Source organism: Aquarana catesbeiana, linkage group LG04 (assembly GCF_042186555.1).
Source record: "Aquarana catesbeiana isolate 2022-GZ linkage group LG04, ASM4218655v1, whole genome shotgun sequence".
Taxonomy (NCBI): domain Eukaryota; kingdom Metazoa; phylum Chordata; class Amphibia; order Anura; family Ranidae; genus Aquarana; species Aquarana catesbeiana.
In genome coordinates this window covers 560,556,937-560,576,577 of record NC_133327.1, presented here as the reverse complement: position 1 = coordinate 560,576,577, position 19,641 = coordinate 560,556,937, and the positions used below count along the sequence as shown (strand labels likewise).

Genomic DNA, 19,641 nt, shown 5'->3' with positions numbered 1-19,641 from the left:
GGGAAAATGAGCAGGAGGGGGTTCAGAGGTGGGACAGAAGCGCAGGGGTGTACAGTGATGGGGCAGATAAGCGGGGGGGTTCAGTGTTGGGCCAGATGAGAAGTGGGTTACAGTGGTGGGACAGATGAGCGGAGGGGTTAAGTGTTGGGGCAGATGAGAAGGGGGTTCAGTGGTGGGACAGAAAAGCAGGGGAGTAGAGCAGTAGCGCAGATGTGAAAGGAGGTGTATTGGTGGGACAGATGAGCAGGGGGTTACAGTGGTGGGGCAGGAGAGCAGGGGGAACAGAGGTGAGACAGATGTGCAGGAGATACATTGATGGGGCAGATGAGAAAGCGGGTTACAGTGGTGGGACAGATGAGCAGATGGGTTCAGATGAGGAGGTGATTCAGTAGTGAGACAGAAGAGCATGGGGATACGGCGGTGGAGCAGCTGTGCAGGGAGAACAGTGGTGGGGCAGATGAGAAAGAGGGTACATTAATGGGGCAGATGAGCAGGGGGTTACAGTGGTGGGGCAGGAGAGCAAGGGGGTACAGTGGTGGGAGGGATGAGAAGGGGGATCAGCGGTGGGACAGAAAAGCAGGGGGGGTAGAGTGATGGGGCAGATGAGAAAGGGGGTACATTGGTGGGGCAGATGTACAGGGGCTACAGTGAAAGGGTAGAGGACAAAGGAGGTACATTGGTGGGACAGATGAGCAGGGGGTTGCAGTAGTGGGGCAGAAGAGCAGGGGGAAAAGAGGTGGGACAGATGTGCAGGAGGTACAGTGGTGGGAAAAATGATAAAGGGGGTTACAGTGGTGGGGCAGAAGAGCAGGGTGGTACAGTGGTGGGGCAGAGGTACAGGGGTTTACAGTGGTGGGACAGATGAGCAGGGGGGTATAGAGGTTGGGCAGATGTGCAGGGTAGTACAGAAGGGGCAGATGTGCAGGGGGTTACAGTGGTAGGACAGAGGTGCAGGGGTTACAGTGGTGGGACAGATTTGCAGGGGGACAGTGATCTGAAGTGTGGAGTTGCAGGAATCGGGGCTGATCTGAGGCGTGAGAGTGCAGGATGTTAATTTCTCACTACTACTCAAGTAGTTTACAGCACTTACTTTATAAAAAATCCTTTTTCGTGATTGAGAGTGTGACAGGGATATTTTTTTGTTATAAAATCGGCACTCTCAATTTCTTTGAAAACATTTTTCAGCACACTGTGTTCAAAAGGTTGCCTACCCCTGCTCTGGCCTGTAGATATTACTATATACATTTGTTACATGTAAAATACTTTCAATACTCTGACAACTAAGTTACAGTTCCTGTTATGATACAGCCATTATTTTATTGATGTATGAACTTGTTAATAAAACACTCTATAACTGATTTTTCATGCCAGACTACAGGACACAAACGTTGAGCATTGCTACATTTTATAAAAGTCATACTAATGTGATATAATTTAAAACAGAAGACTTTGTTGAATATATTTGGCGGTAAATATATGGGATGTACAAATTATGGAAACACTGTGACAGAAAAACATTATAGAAAAATGCTTTTTTTTCAAATTTTTTACTATTCACAAGGAACTAAAAATATATGTATCCAAATGTGCTACCCAAATAAAGACCTATCTGTCACAAAAAAACAAAAAACGTGTAATATGTTAGGTTACGCTACAAACACTTTAAGGGAATTTAAGGAGAAAAAAGCCTGGGACTTGGTGGTTAAAAGAGAAGTATGGGTTTTTTTGTTTTTGTTTTTTTTTTATTTATACTTACCTTGGTGGATGGAGCATCAGACTGATGCTGCAGCTGTCCCCCGCCGTCTCTGAACATCGCAGATGGCTCGGTTCTCACAGATCCCCAAGAGGAAAGCTGCTGACTGTCAGTCAGCGTCTCTCCTCTCTGTTCCTCCATGCTCACTGGAGAGCTGAGCTGTGGAGGGGCGGAGAGAGGCCGTCTCATGTCAGCAGCTCGCTGAGACTGCCATCAATCAAGGCAGCTGGTGGATCCAGACATGGAAGTCGGGATGACGCACTGCCTCGACTGATGGCAGTGACGTCAGAAGAGAGCGAACTTCAGACCGCTCTCTGCTGAAAATGGGTCACATGAGTGCAAAACGAATTGCACTCCTGTGACCCATAGGAGAAGCCCAGACTTAAAAGCTCAGGCTGGACTTCTCCTTTAAGGAAACTACTGTGCTCCTTTATGTTTCACCAGAGGGCCTTTTGGTACTTTTTTACCCACCTCACTATAACCTTTCTGGTTTTGCCTGGTTATACCTTCTCAGCAGTGGAGGCTGGTACTCAAGATTTTTGTGGGGGCGCAAACAAACTGAAAAATTCTGAAAAAAAAAAATCAATTGCAGTCTCACTGTGCCCAAACGCCGCCACTGTGCTTATCAAACGCAGCCACTCTGCCTATCAAATGCTGCCACTGTGCCATCAAATGCCGCCACTGTGACCCCCCCGCCCGCTGGCCATCTGCCCGGCACTTACCCTGTCTGGGTGGGACAGCGGGTGATGGCAGCGAGCGGTGTCCTCCATGCGTCTCCTCCTGTCCTCTCCTCCTGATAGACGTCCAATCACAGTGCCTGTCGTTTCAGCCAATCAGGTGACGGGTAACAGACCCGAGCACCTGATTGGCGGAGAGGCGGTTCAGTGTTAGGAAAGCGAATATTCATTCGCTTTCCTAACTCACCTGTGTGGACTGCGAGTGCAAAGAAATGGCACTTGCAGTTCACCTATTTTGAAGCCTATTGGTGCTTCAAAAACACCCCCCGCTGCTGTAATTCAGGTGCCCGGCGACCAAAAAGGGGTCGGGAGCCTGAATACGGGGTGGCAGCGGCGTGCATGAATCTATCCATTGGTCATAGAGGGGATGGCTGGAGAGAGGGGGCGGCGCCCGTGCGCCCTTATGGACACACTGCTACTGCTTCTCAGTGTTGTCCAAGCCCTACAACATAGAAACTATAGCTTCCATGCACTGTGCTAATGATGACTAACAAGCCTGAAGCAGCTGTATGCAATTTGGAATAAATGGCTTTATACCATTCGGCTGTATGTGTACTACTTTATAAACCAACAGTTGGTGTACAGTTGGCCAGAGATATCAAGGAATGATATGCATGGCTGAGGAATATTTTTGGTGATGGAGTTAAGGCACGTAAATACCCTTTGTTACTTCATTGTAATAAAAACATTTTTTTTATATATATTTCTTTCACTCAAAGACCCAACAGTGAAGGGCAGATAAGCATGTTCCTGGAATTTTAACCTGAGAAGTTGCCATTGGCCAGATGTCAAATGCAGTCAATAAATGAAAACTGGATCCTTAGCGATCATCCTCGCACAAAACCCATCATAAAACATCAGTTTGGTGTTCTTTAGATTTGATGTCAATTTGAATATTGTGTTCGTTTTTTGTGCAAATTCAATGAATTTTAAAGTTTGAATTTACTAATTTCTTAAGAATAGCAAACCGCTGTATACATAAACAGTGGCAGAGTAAGATTGGAGACAAAAAGGGCAGAACAAGACTCGGAATTAGCAAGATAGAATACAGGACTGAGACACCAGCTGGCCATAGCAAGTAGATGCAACAAAGTAACAGGCAGACTTCCAAGGTACATTGTCAGTAATGGAAAGGTAAAATATATATTGCTTGGCTGTACAATAAATTACCCAGTAACAAGGCATTATTATCAGAGTTTGATAACATAAGTCTATATGAAACTGAGTAATTGACAACTGATAGAACGAGTCAAAGGATAAAAGTTTACAACTGATAGAATAAGTCTGATGAAGTAAAAACTGATGAAGTCATACAAAAATAAAGCAAACAGGACATCAGTGGTCCTCTGAAGAGGCATGTGGGTCACATAATGGAAACACCCAGGTTTTAGCCAAAAACTCCACCTTAAAAAGTCTAGTAACTCATTTGTATTTGGAAGGGAAAGCTGGAGGGCTTCCTTCTCTGTGACTGGAACTAGAGTACAGCCTAGAATTCTAATAGTCACGCAAATCAAACCTGAATCTGCAGAATTACAAAGAGTAACAGTGAAAATCCGAGGACAGAAAAAAATCAATGCTGCTCATTTTTTTCTTGAAACTTTCTGGGCTGATGTATGTGGCTCATGGGGCAGTTATAAATCCTTTGTCAAGTCTTGTCAGCCTAGATCAACCATTGGTCAGGGTAAAAAAAAAACATACAGTACATTTCTGCATTACATGCACATTTCCCCATGTTTTATCCCTTTAAAGACTGTGCAAGTACTGAAAAATCCCCATTGGTCTTGGTAAAAATTCACTTAGCACCCAAGTTCTTTTCCATTGTATATTTAACAGACCAGAAGAGAGCAAATAAGTGGAGTTCTTTGTTAGGGTATACAGTACCTACACTTTAATATCACTTTTATTTCACCCACCCACACATACCTTGTTGTGACCTAACCAAGCAAAATCATGTCAGTACCAACAATAATAACGTTTTATTATATTATTATTTTGAAATTAGCAATGTCTATAGTACCCCCAAGAAGCACTGTGATAACCCGAATTTCCATTTTATTCTGATCTACTGAGAAATCTTCAGTAAAGGAGCTGTCTTTAAAGTCAAACTCCAGGCCAATGGCTAACTACACAGATGAAATACATATACGTGAGCTGATGTATCAGCCATTGCATTTATATTTCTCTACACTTTCTTCTATCAGTATGCTCCTGTTAGTACATGAGTACAACTGAGTGGCTCCTCATACAAACTTTTCCCTTTCCCGGTCTGTGTTTTACTGTACAGGAGAATGCAAGAGGCTGATTACAAGTTAAATGCAGGTACTTACATCACTTTTGTTGGAAAAAAAAAAAGTTTAATCATGTATTATTAACCGCTTCAGCCCCGGAAGATTTTACCCCCTTCCTGACCATAGCGTTTTTGCAATTCGGCACTGCGTCGCTTTAACTGACAATTGCGCGGTGGTGCGACGTGGCTCCCAAACAAAATTGACGTCCTTTTTTCCCCACAAATAGAGCTTTCTTTTGGTGGTATTTGATCGCCTCTCCGATTTTTATTTTTTGCGCTATAAACAAAATAAGAGCGACAATTTTGAAAAAAAAGCATTATTTTTTACATTTTGCTATAATAAATATCCCCCAAAAATATTTAAAAAAACATTTTTTTTCCTCAGTTTAGGCCGATCGTATTCTTCTACATATTTTTGGTAAAAAAAAAAAAAAATCGCAATAAGCGTTTATTGATTGGTTTGCACAAAAGTTATAGCGTTTACTAAATAGGGGATAGTTTTATGGCATTTGTATTAATAATTTTTTTTTTTACTAGTAATGGCGGCGATCGGCGATTTTTATTGTGACTGCGACGTTATGGTGGACATGTCAGACATTTTTGACACATTTTTGGGACCATTGTCATTTATACAGCGATCAGTGTGATTAAAAATGCACTGATTACTGTGTAAATGACACTGGCCGTGAAGGGGTTAACCACTAGGGGGCGGGGAGGGGTTAAGTATGTCCTAGGGGAGTGATTACTAACTGTAGGGGGATGAGCCAGCAGTGTCATTACTCTGATCACTGCTCCCGATGACAGGGAGCTGTGATCAGTGACACTGTCACTAGGCAGAATGTGGAGATGCTGTTTACATGAGCATCTCCCCGTTCGTCCTCTCCGTGAGGCGATCGCGGGTATCCCCGCGGCGATCGAGTCCGCGGGACCCGCGACCCGACTGACGGAGCTCCCGGCCGGCGGCACGCACGCAATGGCATGGCGGAGAATTCAAATGGATGTACCTGTAAGTCCATTTGCCCAGCCGTGCCATTCTGCCGATGTACATCGGTGTGCGCTGGTCGGGAACCGGTTAAATACAGATCTGCATTGATATGTGTCTTTTATATCTGTCTGGAGGTCAGCTTTAAGCCACATGGTCAGTATCTGCCCTAACAAAGCAGGTGCAGTACAAGATATCCAAACTGCATGCTAGTTTGAGTGTTTGCTTTGGAATTAGGTGGACAACTCTTCTATCCACTTCTTGTTTTGACCTTCATCACCGAAAAATGTAAAGATCCAATGAACTTCTGTTTCAGCAGTAAGTAATCTCCCTAATGACACCTATTCAAAACTCACATCAATGAAAAAAATGATAAAATATAACTACCAACAGGTTTTATTCTTAATTTTAACTACAATATCATTGACTACAATTTCATCATATTTAAATATGATTTATAGGACACTGCATAAAGTATAGTCACAATTAGTCTGCTATCATTAAAAAAAAAAAAAACATCTGATAGTCATTGAAAGTTATTTAGAACAATGAAAAACACAAAAAAGAACAACCTTTTGGTAGGAAATTAGTAGAAAAAGTTTTTCTAAAAATTTATATAAATTAAAATATGATAAAAAAAAAAAGCACAACAGTATACTGTACAATGGTTAGGAATGCACATCGGTCCATGTATATTAGAATTCCAGTTAAGAATTATAATTTCCCAGAAATCATAAAACATTAATTATGGCACATTAACAATTTTCTCACATTCTACCCTGAGCTAGAAAATGGCACTTTCTGCCCCTAATTTCCCTGGTGTGGAATACAGCATTCTTTCTGTTCATTTACTGCTACTAACATTCCTTCTACGAGCAGAGCTTAGGTGCTTAAAGAGTTGAAAGGTTATTCACACTATTGCATTTCCCTTTATAGTAGTATGTAAATGAGGGGAAAATACCATAACCTATAAAGTAATATATTGATATAGCCAATTACAATAAAGGGCGCTGTGCCATTGCATGCATGCCGCCGGCGGCGCACGCGCTGGCCAGGAGCTCCGTGAGTCGGGTCGCGGATCCCGCAGACTCGATCGACGCGGGGATACCCGCGATTGCCTCACGGAGCGGAAGAACGGGGAGATGCTAATGTAAACAAGCATCTCCCCGTTCTGCCTAGTGACAGTGTCACTGATCTCTGCTCCCAGATGGGAGCAGAGATCAGTAAAATGTCACATGTAGCCACGCCCCCTCACAGTTAGAATCACTCCCCAGGACATACTTAACCCTTACACTGCCCCCTAGTGGTTAACCCCTTCACTGCCAGTGTCATTTACACAGGAATCAGTGCATTTGTATAGCACTGATTGCTGTATAAATGACAGTGGTCCCAAAAACGTGTCAAAAATGTCCGATGTGTCCGCCATAATGTCGCAGTCATGATAAAAATTGCTGATCGCCGCCATTACTAGTAAAAAAAAATATATTAATAAAAATTCCATAAAACTATCCCCTATTTTGTAAACGCTATAACTTTTGCGCAAACCAATCAATAAAAGCTTATTGCGATTTTTTTTTTACCAAAAATATGTAAAAGAATACGTATCGGCCTACATTGAGGGGAAAAAAATGTTTTTTTATGTATTTTTGGGGGATATTTATTATAGCAAAATGTAAAAAATAATGTGTTTTTTTCAAAATTGTCGCTCTTTTTTGTTTATAGCCCAAAAAATAAAAACCGCAGGGGTGATCAAATACCACCAAAAGAAAGATCTATTTGTGGGAAAAAAAGGACGTCGATTTTGTTTGGGAGCCACGTCGCACGACCGCAATTGTCAGTTGAAGCGACGCAGTGCCCAATCGCAAAAAGTGCTCTGGTCTTTGGCCAGCAAAATGGTCCGGGACTTAAGTGGTTAATATCCATTGTAGGGGAACCTTCCTGGTGCAGGTGTTTTTATTAACAACGATTGATTCACCACCAGTAAAGTCATTGAAAGTTGTCTTCACTGCTTTGTAAATATGCCCTTAAGTGTTTATTTTGTACAATTGCCTATAGTAAGACACATTTACTGAATTTAAATTCTCCAGCCTAGTTTGAGCTGTACATTTTCAACAGAAGAATATCTAATATAGTATTTCACAGTGGTATCTGTTGAATGGCGTGGTTATTGTAGCTTGTCCATGGACTGCACGCTGAGAGCTGGCTTCTGTGTTTCAATAAATTATATTTTTGTCAAGCGGCCACCACTGGAGATGGAATGTGAAATTTGGCTAAGATCCTTAGAGTCTGGCTGCTGGGAATTTTCCTTGATGTACTTCTATAAAAGTAAAAGAATAATGGAATCAGTGTCAAAAGATGTATTCAGCGTAATGCTGTACTTCTTTTTCTGAGCTTTGAAAGAATTTTGCAAAATAAATTCTCGCAAACAAAAGCTATAATTTTGGGACCCATTAAAATGTTCTGTTGTATTTAAAGGAGTATGTGAGAGCATACGTTATAAATGATAGAAATAAAAGCCATTATAAAAACACATTTAACAAAACACCCCTGTCTTTTTTTTTTTTTTTTTTTAACAGAAAAAGTTTTATTAAGCAATAAGACAGTACAGATTTAGAAGGAGTCATACATAGGAATATTAATAATTACAGATACAGAGTTTCCCAATAATATACTTTCGTTTCTTTATATGGATGGTCGGATCTTAATGTAACCTCCTATCTAGTAACCAGGGGCCCTATGAGAGCTACATACGCTGATACAGGAGGGGTAGCCACAAAATCACTCACATGGAAACCGAAGCAAAGTGGGGTCGGGAGGTCCCCTCCTGGGTGTTATTATTTCGTCCCCGGTTCTCCAGCAGAGAGAAGGAGGAGATGGAAGGGGAAATGTGGAGAACTGGGCAGGGGTAAGAGGGGATGTGGGGGGGGGGGGCCGGGGGCGGGGGGAACCGTCCACCACCACACATTTTCATGAACGGCATATCCGCTTCCTCCCCTCTTCCTCATTGACTCCTTCACCTCTCAGCCTCCTCCTCCCAACCTCCCCGCATCACACCAAAGATAGGTGCTTGTCGTCAGTCAGGTCTCCGCTCATTATGTAAACTAGATCGCAGGTGTCCGCCAGCCCAAGGGGCCATGAACCCCGACTATACTCAACCACATGTATTTACCCACTTTGACCATATTTTGTCATATTTCTGTGGGCAGTTCCTGCCCTCATAGGTAAGCTTATACAGAGGCAACACGCCATTGATCGACTTTTGCCAAGCTGTTATAGTTGGGGGCTCTTTCTGTTTCCACCTGAGGAGTATTTCTCTCCTCGCGTAATATAGGGAATAAGTAAGACAGAGTTTAGTGTAGCGATCTCCCTCTATATCCTCCAAGTGACTCAGTAGCATAGTAAGGGGGTTAAGCGGGATTTTGAGTCCACATATGTTACCTAAGATTTCTGCCACCGAAGTCCAATATGGGCGTAATCTTGTGCATGACCATACTGTGTGAAAGAAGGAACCCACCTCTACTCCACATCTGTTGCAGTTGGGGCTGAGCCCTGGATATATATTAGCCAGCCTTTGCGGTGTGTAATATGCCCTGTGAAGGAATTTTAATTGAGCAAACCTGTCCCTAGCCGCTATCATAGAGGGGATATAAGTTGACAGGCACTCCTCCCACTCCTCCTCCCCCAAAGAGGGGATATCAGCCTGCCATTTAGCCATCAACCTAATTGTCTTAACATCATGAGCCACTGTGAGGTGCATGTAAAGGGTTGAAAGAGGCTTATCCAGTATTCCCGAAATTAGGACACGTTCTATCGGGTTTGGCTCGAGGGTTACCTGGGAGGGAAACTGTGCTCTAAGAGCATGGTGTAGCTGCCTATATCTAAAGAGAAAGGTTTGCGTCAGTGCATGGCCCAGCCTCAGCTCCCGGAACGGAATTATACCCTCTCTACGGATAACATGCTTTAGTTTAACAATCCCTTTTCTGGCCCAACTTGCCGGGTCGGGTATAGTCCGGAGGTGGGGGAGCATGGGGTTCGCCCACAATGGGGTGTGCGGGGAAATAGAGGATTCCCTCATGAGGGCGGCCCTGGAAGATCTCCAGACCTGGATGGTAGCCCTCATAGGGCCTGTAACCTCGGCCCCAGCCTTCACTCCTCTATACGGTAAATTAGATAGGGCCGCGTAAGAGCCCAAGATAGCCGCCTCAAGGTTGACTGCTGGATTAAGTTGGGGTTGCGCGAACCACCACCTCACCGTTACTAGAACAGCGGCCCAATAGTACATCAGGAAATTGGGTAGTGCTAAACCACCGCTGGATAGGGGGAGATAGAGTATGTTCTTTGCAACCCTCGGGACCCTACCCGCCCATACAAAGGAGACCACCACGCTCTCCAACCTCCGGAAAAATGACTTAGGGATTGTTACAGGAGTGTGTCTAAAAAAGTATAAGAATTTTGGCAGGTACACCATTTTCAGGAGGTTTCCCCTCCCTACTGGGGTCAGTGGGAGAGATTTCCAGGTGGAGCATTTCTGTTGGAGTTGAGAAAGCAGCGGGAGAACGTTCCTGTCAAGATAGCCTGCTAGATCCCCACCCACCTTCACTCCCAGATATTTAAGTTCCTGTGTCCATTGCAAAGGGATATCAGTGTCTACCAGGGGCATTGTTGGGCTCAGAGGGAAGAGGACTGATTTATTCCAATTAATTTTGATACCAGTGAAGTAGCCAAATTTGTCAATAATTGCTAGGGCCGATTTTAGGGAATCAAAGGGATCCGCTAGGTATAAAAGGGAGTCATCCGCGTACAATGAGAGTTTCTCCACCAGGGGGCCTACACGCAGTCCCCTGACCGAGTCACCCACCCGCAGAAGGGCTGCAAGGGGCTCCAGTGCCAGGGCAAACAGCGCCGGGGAGAGCGGACAGCCTTGTCTCGTACCTCTCCCCAGCGTGAACGCCCCGGAAAGGGTCCCATTGGTACGGATTCTAGCGGTCGGGTGGGAGTAAAGCATTTTGAGCCATTTTAGAAACTTGGGTCCGAACCCAAATCTGTCAAGGACCTCCCAGAGGTAGCCCCACTCGACCGAGTCGAAAGCCTTCTCGGCGTCGAGTGAGGCCACCACTTCCTGCCCATCCAAGGGGGCTATTGCTATATGTGTGTGTAAGCGCCGAATATTTATGTCTGTCCCCCTTCCAGGCATAAATCCCGTCTGGTCAGGATGAACCAGAGCTGTAATGACCGAATTGAGTCTGTTTGCCAGAATTTTGGCAAGAATTTTTGTATATACGTTAAGTAGAGATATGGGACGATAAGATGAACAAAGGGTAGGGTCTTTTCCGGGCTTGGGGATAACAATTATTACCGCCTCACTCATGGAGTCTGGGAGGCGTGCCGCCTCCATTGACTTGGCAAACAGTGTTTGAAGCTTAGGGGCAAGTTGTTCGGCATAAAGTTTGTAGAACTCTACCGGGAATCCGTCCGGTCCCGGTGTCTTCCCGGTTTGCATCATTTTCATGGCCTTATGTATTTCCTCAACTTTGATGGGGCTATCCAACTTGGCAGCGTACGTTGGGGTGAGTGTCGGGATGTCGACCCCGTCTAGGTATGCAGTGAGCTCCTCCAATTCGTAGGACACCTTGGAACTATATAGTGACTGATAGAAGGAGATGAATTCCTGGTTAATTTCAGCTGGGGTGGACAGTAGTGAGTTATCTGCTGCCCGAATTTGCCCTATGGACATTCCCACCGTCTGCTCCTTGGAGAGCCAAGCTAATAGGTGACCTGTCCTTTCCCCCTGCTCGAAAATTCTTTGTGTTTGATGAAGGAGCCTCTTCTGCGTGAGGGATGTCCTTAACAGGAGGGTGTCTCGCAAAAGGGACTGCAATCTGGCATAGGACTGTGGACTCGGTGCCCTAATATATGCTGCTTCCTGACGTGTCGTCTCTAGTTCTAAGCTAGTAAGTTCCTCCCTACGAGCTCGACGGACCCCGGTTATAAGTTTTTGGTATTGTCCCCTAGATAATGCCTTAAAAGCATCCCATACGGAGGAGGCTGAAGCTGTACCCGCATTTATCCCCCAGAACAATTCCAATTCCCCTCTGTACTTCGGCTCCACCTCCACATCCGAGACCCAATACCTCGACAGTCTCCAGAGCCTGTCCGAGGAGGCCAGTGAAAGGTCTAATTCCAGAAGAAGTGGAGCGTGGTCCGAAACACCTCGGGAAAGAATCCTAACGTCACGGACCTTAGGGAGAACCGGATTGCCCGCGTAGACAAGGTCAATACGGGAGAAGGTTTTATGGGAGGCAGAGTGACACGTGAAAGCTCTATCTTGAGGAAACTTCCACCGCCACAGATCAACAAGGCCATATGTGTCAGCCCAGTCTGCAAGCCCCTTCCGGGTCGTACCAGCAGGAGACATCCTGTCCAGCTCTGCATCCGGAACGAGGTTAAAGTCTCCCAGGAGGACCACATTGTCAGTGGAGAATTCAGCCACCTTTGATGTGATTTGGTTTAAAACCTGGAGGGAGGCCGGAGGAGGAAGGTAAATGCCTGCTATTACCCAGGGAATATGATGGATCAGCGCATGAATCACCACAAATCTCCCATTAGGGTCCAGAGCCAGATCGAGGAGCTTAAAGGGGAGTGATTTAAGGATAAGGATGCTTACCCCTCTGGAGAAAGTGGAATACGTTGAATGATAATGGTAGCCCACCCACGGTTTTTTAAGGGATAACGTCTTCTTGCCGATCAGATGCGTCTCTTGGAACACACAGATGTGAGGACGGTAGGACTTGACAAATTGGAATACCAAAGACCTTTTTATAGGTGAGTTAAGTCCTCTGGTGTTCCAGGAGATTATTTTAAGAGAAGACATCTAAGCGACCAATGAATAAATTAGAAGGACCAATATATAAAAGGCATTCCTCGACCCGGCTCATAGGCCCAACAAGATTCATAAGGGAGACTGAAACTAACAATTCAATGACATTAGTAGTTAACATCAATACTGTCTTATACCGTAAAAAGAAAGAAAGAAAAAACAAACATAAACAATAGAGGCAACACAAGGCCCGCAACAGCAGGCCGAGATAGCTGGTGAACCCCCCCCCCACCCCGCCCATCCCCCGATACAGTAGGAGGGCATCTCTCCCCAGGCGAAAACAAGAGCTAACTAGCTCAACTTGGGGGCAATGTGCAAAAAGCGCACTACCTTTTTAGCCTGTATGTATAGAACAGTCCGGCAGAAAAATAAAAATAAAAAACAAAGAAATTAACCTGTGTAAATCACCCGGATCCCCGGGGGCTCATTCTTAAAGGCTGGGGGGACTTGAGAGAAAAGACAGGAAAAAATACAACCCATAGTAAAATAACAAAGTCAGAGGTCCCCTCCCAGCTTAGTACTGCTGAATCTGGCTAACGTTCTTGGTCAGTAGTGCCATCAAATAATCAACTCAGGCGACGTATTGATTCCCAGTCCTGCCCGTAGGATAGCCATTTAGATCAGACTGCATGTCCTCCTGTCCTTGATGGTTGGTATGTGAAGTGACTGGTATTAAGGGGTGGAAGCAACCGTGTGGTTTCAAGGGCCACGACCTCCGCCTCCCTCCCGGCCTCCCATCGGCTCTCTTCGGATTAAAGGTCAAGGCAAGAGCATACTCCCACAGAAAGATCAGGGTAACAAGGAGCAAACCTGATAAGGAAGTGCTCTCAGACCACATCCCCTCCCCCCGTCATCCTCCATTCTGAAGGGGCACGTAACCGCCACACAATCCCCCCATCCATGCTGTGAAGATCTCGGCAACATATAAACTTCCACTTGCATGAGGCACATTAGTCAAGTTCAGGTTTGGGAGCAAGGAATGCAGTCCAGCAGTACAACATGAATCAAACGTTGCACGTACCACATGTCGGATCAGTTAGGTAGCGACTCGACCCACGCCGCGGCATCCCTTGGCGATGTGAAAAACTGAACACGTTCCCCATCTTGGACACGTAGCTTCGCAGGGAAAAGCATGCTGGATTTTAAGCCTTTCTGACGCAGCATACCGCGAACATGATCAAATGCTTTTCTTTGACGCTGAGTCTCCACTGTGTAGTCAGGGAATATGAGCAATTTCGCATTTGCAAATTTTAGCTCTCCTTGCAGGCGGGCTGCCCTCAGCACCGTGTCACAGTCCCAGTAATGTAGCAACTTGAATATAAAGGTGCGAGGTGGATTCCCTGGGGGCCCTCTGGTGGCTGGGATGTGGTGTGCTCTCTCAATAGAAAAGTGTGGAGAGAACTTTGCTCGGGGAAGCAGGGTTGGTAGTAGGCCCTCCATGAATCCCACCGGATCTTCTCCCTCAGCCCCCTCCGGGAGGCCGAGAACCCGCAGGTTATTGCGCCTGTTGCGGTTCTCGGCGTCTTCCGCTCTGTTTTCAAGGTGCTTTACCTTTAGTTGTAGTGCTCGGATGTCCGCATGCTGTTCCCTCAGGGCGTCTTCCGTGTCCGAGACCCTTCTCTCCACCTCCGTCACTCGTTCCCGGAACTTATCTATGTCTCTGCGGATAAGTGCCGTCTCCGTCTGGACATGCTCTATTTTTGTGGTCAGAGCAGCCTGACAAGTGGATATTGCCGTCATGAGGGCTTCAAATGCCGCCGAGCCCGCCTCTATGGTCCCCGCAGGCGGCGGATCCGTCTGAGTTTCCATGTGGGAGGCTGCGTGCAGAGTAGGCCGCGGCGTGTAACGGGCGCTTACAGGGGTGGCAGCGTTCGATTTTGAGCCTGTTTTCCTGCCTGCGGGCATCGCCCGAGCTTCTCCCCAATCAGCTGCCAAACCGGACGTGCTGGGCGAGCCTTGAACACCAGGATTCGTTCAGGATATTGCTGCCGGAGAGGAGAGCGGAGTTAACAAGCGACCGATCTCTGCGCCATCTTGGACACGCCCTCAAAACACCCCTGTCTAAACAGGAAAAAAATTCATAAGACAACGTCCTAAGATTGAGTTTTTGTAAATTAGGAATTGTGTAGGAGTTCCTTGACAAGGCTATAAGTAGACACAATGCAATAACATACAGTATGACATAATGTATCATGTGGCAAAACCATAGGCTGACATGATCAAAGCACTCAGCACCTTACCAAGTATTGGCACCATATCCTTTGCAGTCTTCCTGTGTGCAATATAGTTTGTTCCACTTGACCTAGCAAACAAACACACTATAACTTAACAAAATATATATAGTTTACTGTAGGTTGAGCAGATTATGAAAAAAAAAGTGGGATTCTAAGCTAAGCATTCTGATCATTGTATACTGTATGAGTTTGATACGTTTATGTTTCAAGCAAAAATACAGTACACCAAGTAAACTCAGGGGCTACTTGGTATTCATTTACAGTAAATGTAAGTAATGAAGCCAGAGGGTCAGCATAACAACCCAGGAACAAGCTTTTCTAGAAGGAGATAACAATCGCAGCCTTTCATATTTTTCTCTTGAAAGTTTTAGTTTAATTGCACAAGAATTTTCCATGTGATGAATGTTTCATTGATTTACACATTTGATAGTGGACAGGTATAAAGGTAGCGTGCACACTAGACAGATATGAGGGCGGTGTGCAAACTAAGCAGTGGACCGGTATGAAGGCAGTATACACACTTGTTAGTGGACAGGTATAAAAGTAGCGTGTACAGATGAACGTATGACTCCAATAGAGGTAGTATGCAAAGCAAGCTACACTGGTTATATGGAGTGTAGCTTTAACAAACAATGCAAAACTTGTCACACAAACTTTAAACTCATGACTATTCAAATGACAAGAGGTATTTCACTGTACCTTGTAGAGCATACATTTTACAGATAGAATATAATCTTTTAACAGAAATTAGCAATAAAAAAATGTATGTGAATTTTTAAAAAGAGATTGCATAGACAAAAATAATTTGCTATATTTATTAAGTTGGCAACTTGGGCAAAACTGATCTAGGAAATTAGTAATGTTGCAGTGTAGGAAAGCAGAAATACATTTTTAATTTGATTTTGCTAGTAAGCAGTGGTTCTGAAGCTTTTGCCACAATTCTCTTTGGGGTACACATTTAGGAAGCAGAACAGAGGCTTGCTGCTTTTTTTGCCAACACCATAAATATAAAACTATAATAGCAGTTGACCCATGGATTTCTATGACTGCCATTAAGATATGAATGCATACTCTTAAGATAGAAGTGTATGAGAGATTATTTTTCTGCATCTGGGTTAATAGCTTTATTTTCATAATTCATAAGGAAGTAATGGCATGTTCTCCAGATAAGTTTAATCTCTCTACTATCCTCAAAAGGCCAGTAACCCTGGGCAGGCGGAGAAGTGTATACACCTTCTTATCCACATTTAGGAATTCAATTCAGAATTTTTTTGCAAAGTGGGTATATTTGAAGGACTGTGCACATAAGCCTTTTTTGAAAAGTAATTCCCTTTCTTATTACTTTTCTTCTATAATTAATCTGAGTAAGTTGTATAAATAGTTACTGATATTAAACCAATAAATGTGTATTTTGCCCTGGACATAAAATATCATCCTAGCAATAAACTGGCTAACCGACATCACAGCACAATAAAAAAATGGAAGGCACTATACTAAAATCAAAAGGAAATTATTCTTACACAAAATCTTGAGTTAGTAGGGTAGAATTTCAATGCACTAAGAAGTATAAATCCCTGAAGTAAATCCTATGTATATGCTGTATATGCTTCACTACTTTTCTTTTCACCAACCCACACCTGCATTATGTTATATTAGATGTAGAGTATTGCTCTTACGATTTACTGGCCTCCACAACACCTAGCTTCACAAAAGATGCCAGTGAGTTCTTCAACATATCAGAAGACAAAGATTCATAACAACTGCTGGCTCCTGTGAAGACACAAAATAAACAGTTGGAAATGGTATAAAATAGATTACATATTTAGGAAATAGCAGAGAAGTATGTTGTTGCACTCTTTGCAAAATAATAATCATTCATGTATTGCATGTAATAGGATACCAAAAGTGCAGAAAAAATAAGATTTTTGTATTTACCATAAATCTTTTTCTTGAAGCCCAATGAGAGTCACAAGAATTTAGGAATTTTTGAACAGTAAAGTTATACTGCTGCTTACAGGAGGCTGGAACACTGGCAAACAAAAAACATTGAAGCCAGCCCCTATATAATTCCCCATTCCACCATCATGTCTCCTTTTTAGGGTAAGTATCAAAAATGGATTTTTGTTTTTGTCCCTTGGGGGATACAGGAATTCCTAAACAGTTGGGATGTCAAAAAAGCAATCTAACTGAGGGATGGGCAACAGCCACTGAATGGTCCAACAAGCTTGGAGGTATGTCTACAACAGATTATCTAAAGGAATCTACACCTGAATCCAGGATTGAGGAACAAAGAACCAGATCAAATTTGGAAATTGCCACAACCAATGGGAGGCTACCAAGGATCAACCAGGTGCTTCAGGCCAGTACAGGTAATCACAGCTTAGGAGAAACTGCTATCTGAAGGAACGATGAGCTCAAGTGGAGGACCAACCATCCACCCACCAAAGGTGGAACAAACACTGAATGGGAGAAAACAGACCAACAACTAATGTAGTAAAAATCGCTGGCTGCCCAAACCTACATCAAAAGACCACAGATCGGCCGCACAAAGAGGACCTTTCCCCCAGTGATCAGATCCCACAAAGGCCTCTGGACTTATATTATTCTCTCTTAGATGGGATATGAAGCAGGGTACTAATGTGACCTTTGGCAACTGTGAGAATAAATAAGAAATGTTTTTTTCAAGAGAGATCTCCTAAACATTCTACAATGGGGATGCAAGAAAAAGGCAATGGGGTGGATTTAAAAGACTGGCCTACTCTATGAGTAGGGTCCATAACTGCTAAAGAGCACAGAGGAGTTAAGCTCTTGCTAGGATAGAGGGCCATAAGGACTGATCAATGTTGACATGTAAGTCCAGGAGTCACTCAAGAGGGACGGGACTAAGGAGATTCAAGCAACAGAAGGGTTGCAACCACCTGTGGGAACTGCAAAGATAAGTGTGAGTTTGAGTGGAATACCATTCCCAAAGGTAGGCTCCTACTAAGTATCAGAGGTCCCAGGGTGCAATGACCCCAAACAAACCTGGGGAAAAGCACAATAAGCTGCAGTAATACCTGGAGGGTGAGGAGGTGCAGCTGATGGAGATTCCTTATTCAAGGTACTAGAATGGAGGCTACAGGAGAGACCTGTGCACCAAAATATTGGGAGGCAATCTACCAAAAGACCCAGCAGGATAAACAAACAGCGCTCCACTTGCAGAAGTTAAGGTACACATTTATGCAGGTGGCTGAGCAGTGGGGACAGAGGACCTCTGGCTTTGAAACCTGCAGCTTGAGTGGGGTATAGGCTCTGATTGCCTATGAGGTACTACTGTAGTAGATGAAGAAGAAAGATGGGGTTCTTATGCCTCATCCACAGACCTATTTCATTGCGGCAGAAGCACACTCTGACAAACCAGTGGCATCACTAATGATAGCATCCTAAACATGTAACCAATTTGCTGTATTCATATAAAACAGACATCATCCCCATGTGAGACACAAGAGACCATCACAAGTAAAGTGCAAGGCTTCAGACATTCCTTCAAAATGCTCCATGACATGATGGCTTGCCTTGTGAGGGAGGGGTCTTTGGTAAGATACTGAACCCATTGTGACACAGTTTGACAAACCAAGGTCACCATAAACACAAAATGGAGAGTCACCCCTTCTAATTCAAACTGAGATCTGTAACTGTCTGTCAGGAGAATTTCTGAGAACACCATCATCCTCTTTGGTTGTATGCTTGTAAGGGTAGATTACTGGAGTGAGTGCAGTGGGCAGAGACCACTTAGCAATTATTTACCTTTCAACGCAAAAGAACGCCATCACATTCTCAGGAGGGGCCCAAAATCCTACAGGTTGTTTCCAGTTGTCATACCTTAAATACCGGGTGCAGCAGGAAACTTTGCAGGTGTAGGACCTCTAAAGGAACCTAGGTCTAGAACAGCTGGCTGATTCTCTAAATGCAGAGTAGGGCAGTATGTACTGCATCAGTCAGGTAAGAAACAATCCCTTGCAAAACTGAGTTATATGCAGTTTGCTCCAGAACAGCCTTACCAGGAGTAAACTGTGAGGCCTCTCAATCTGAATCAGAGATGGTAATAGGAGCCTCAAAGCACACATTGAGATGGAGGCTGAGAAGGGTCAGACTCTGTGAGGATGGTGTCAGGGGTGCTTTGAGCCTCTGCAAGCAGAGCCATGGATAGCAGTAAAACAAACTTACTCCTAGTACTAATGCTTCCCTATCCTATCCAAATCTAAAGCTTTTGGCTGGACATACACTTTAAATTTCAGCTAAAATTTTTACTGACATATGTTAAACAACCATATTTGTTTTAATTTTTTAAAAAAGTAACATACATACAGTAGCTACAGCTTTACCAAGTTTGTCAGTAAGGCACCACAGTTAACATGCATATGTTATAGATGCAAATTGTATCTTTATTTACACTGCCTCCCTGTTGACTACACTGGCAGGGTCACTCAAAACCCAAATAACATTCAGGAGATACGTTATTGAAACAAAATACAATATTAGGGAAAATTGTTATCAAATACTTAAGGTAATTTTCCTTTCCTGGCCTGTCCTCACGTCAGCACACAGTGGGTTAACGCCTCATCTGGCGCCCACATGACCACCTCTTCCTAGCTAAATAAGAGATGCCCCCCCCCACTGACGTTTTCAATAATCTAGCCTGCGACAGGCCACTTGGGAGGGAGTCCTGTGCTGACGGGACGACAGGCCAGGAAAGGAAAATTAGGGTATTTGATAACAATTTTCGATATTC

General features: G+C 44.2%; 1 protein-coding gene across 2 annotated transcripts in view; it reads right to left on the bottom strand.

The window, feature by feature from the left end:
- Nucleotides 1-5,452: 5,452 nt before the first annotated feature.
- LOC141140621 (dihydroxyacetone phosphate acyltransferase-like) overlaps nucleotides 5,453-19,641 on the bottom strand; it is a 102,403-nt gene continuing 88,214 nt past the window's right edge. The window contains exons 14-16 of one of the 2 annotated variants that reach the window (XM_073628005.1): nucleotides 16,547-16,640; nucleotides 14,877-14,938; nucleotides 5,453-8,076 (exon numbers count right to left, since the gene is read on the bottom strand). In XM_073628005.1, the coding sequence (XP_073484106.1) occupies nucleotides 8,039-8,076; nucleotides 14,877-14,938; nucleotides 16,547-16,640 (194 nt within the window). In that variant the 3' untranslated portion in view covers nucleotides 5,453-8,038. Of the gene's footprint in view, nucleotides 8,077-14,876; nucleotides 14,939-16,541; nucleotides 16,641-19,641 lie in introns of those variants that run through there. The other variant, XM_073628006.1, reaches the window with a different exon arrangement.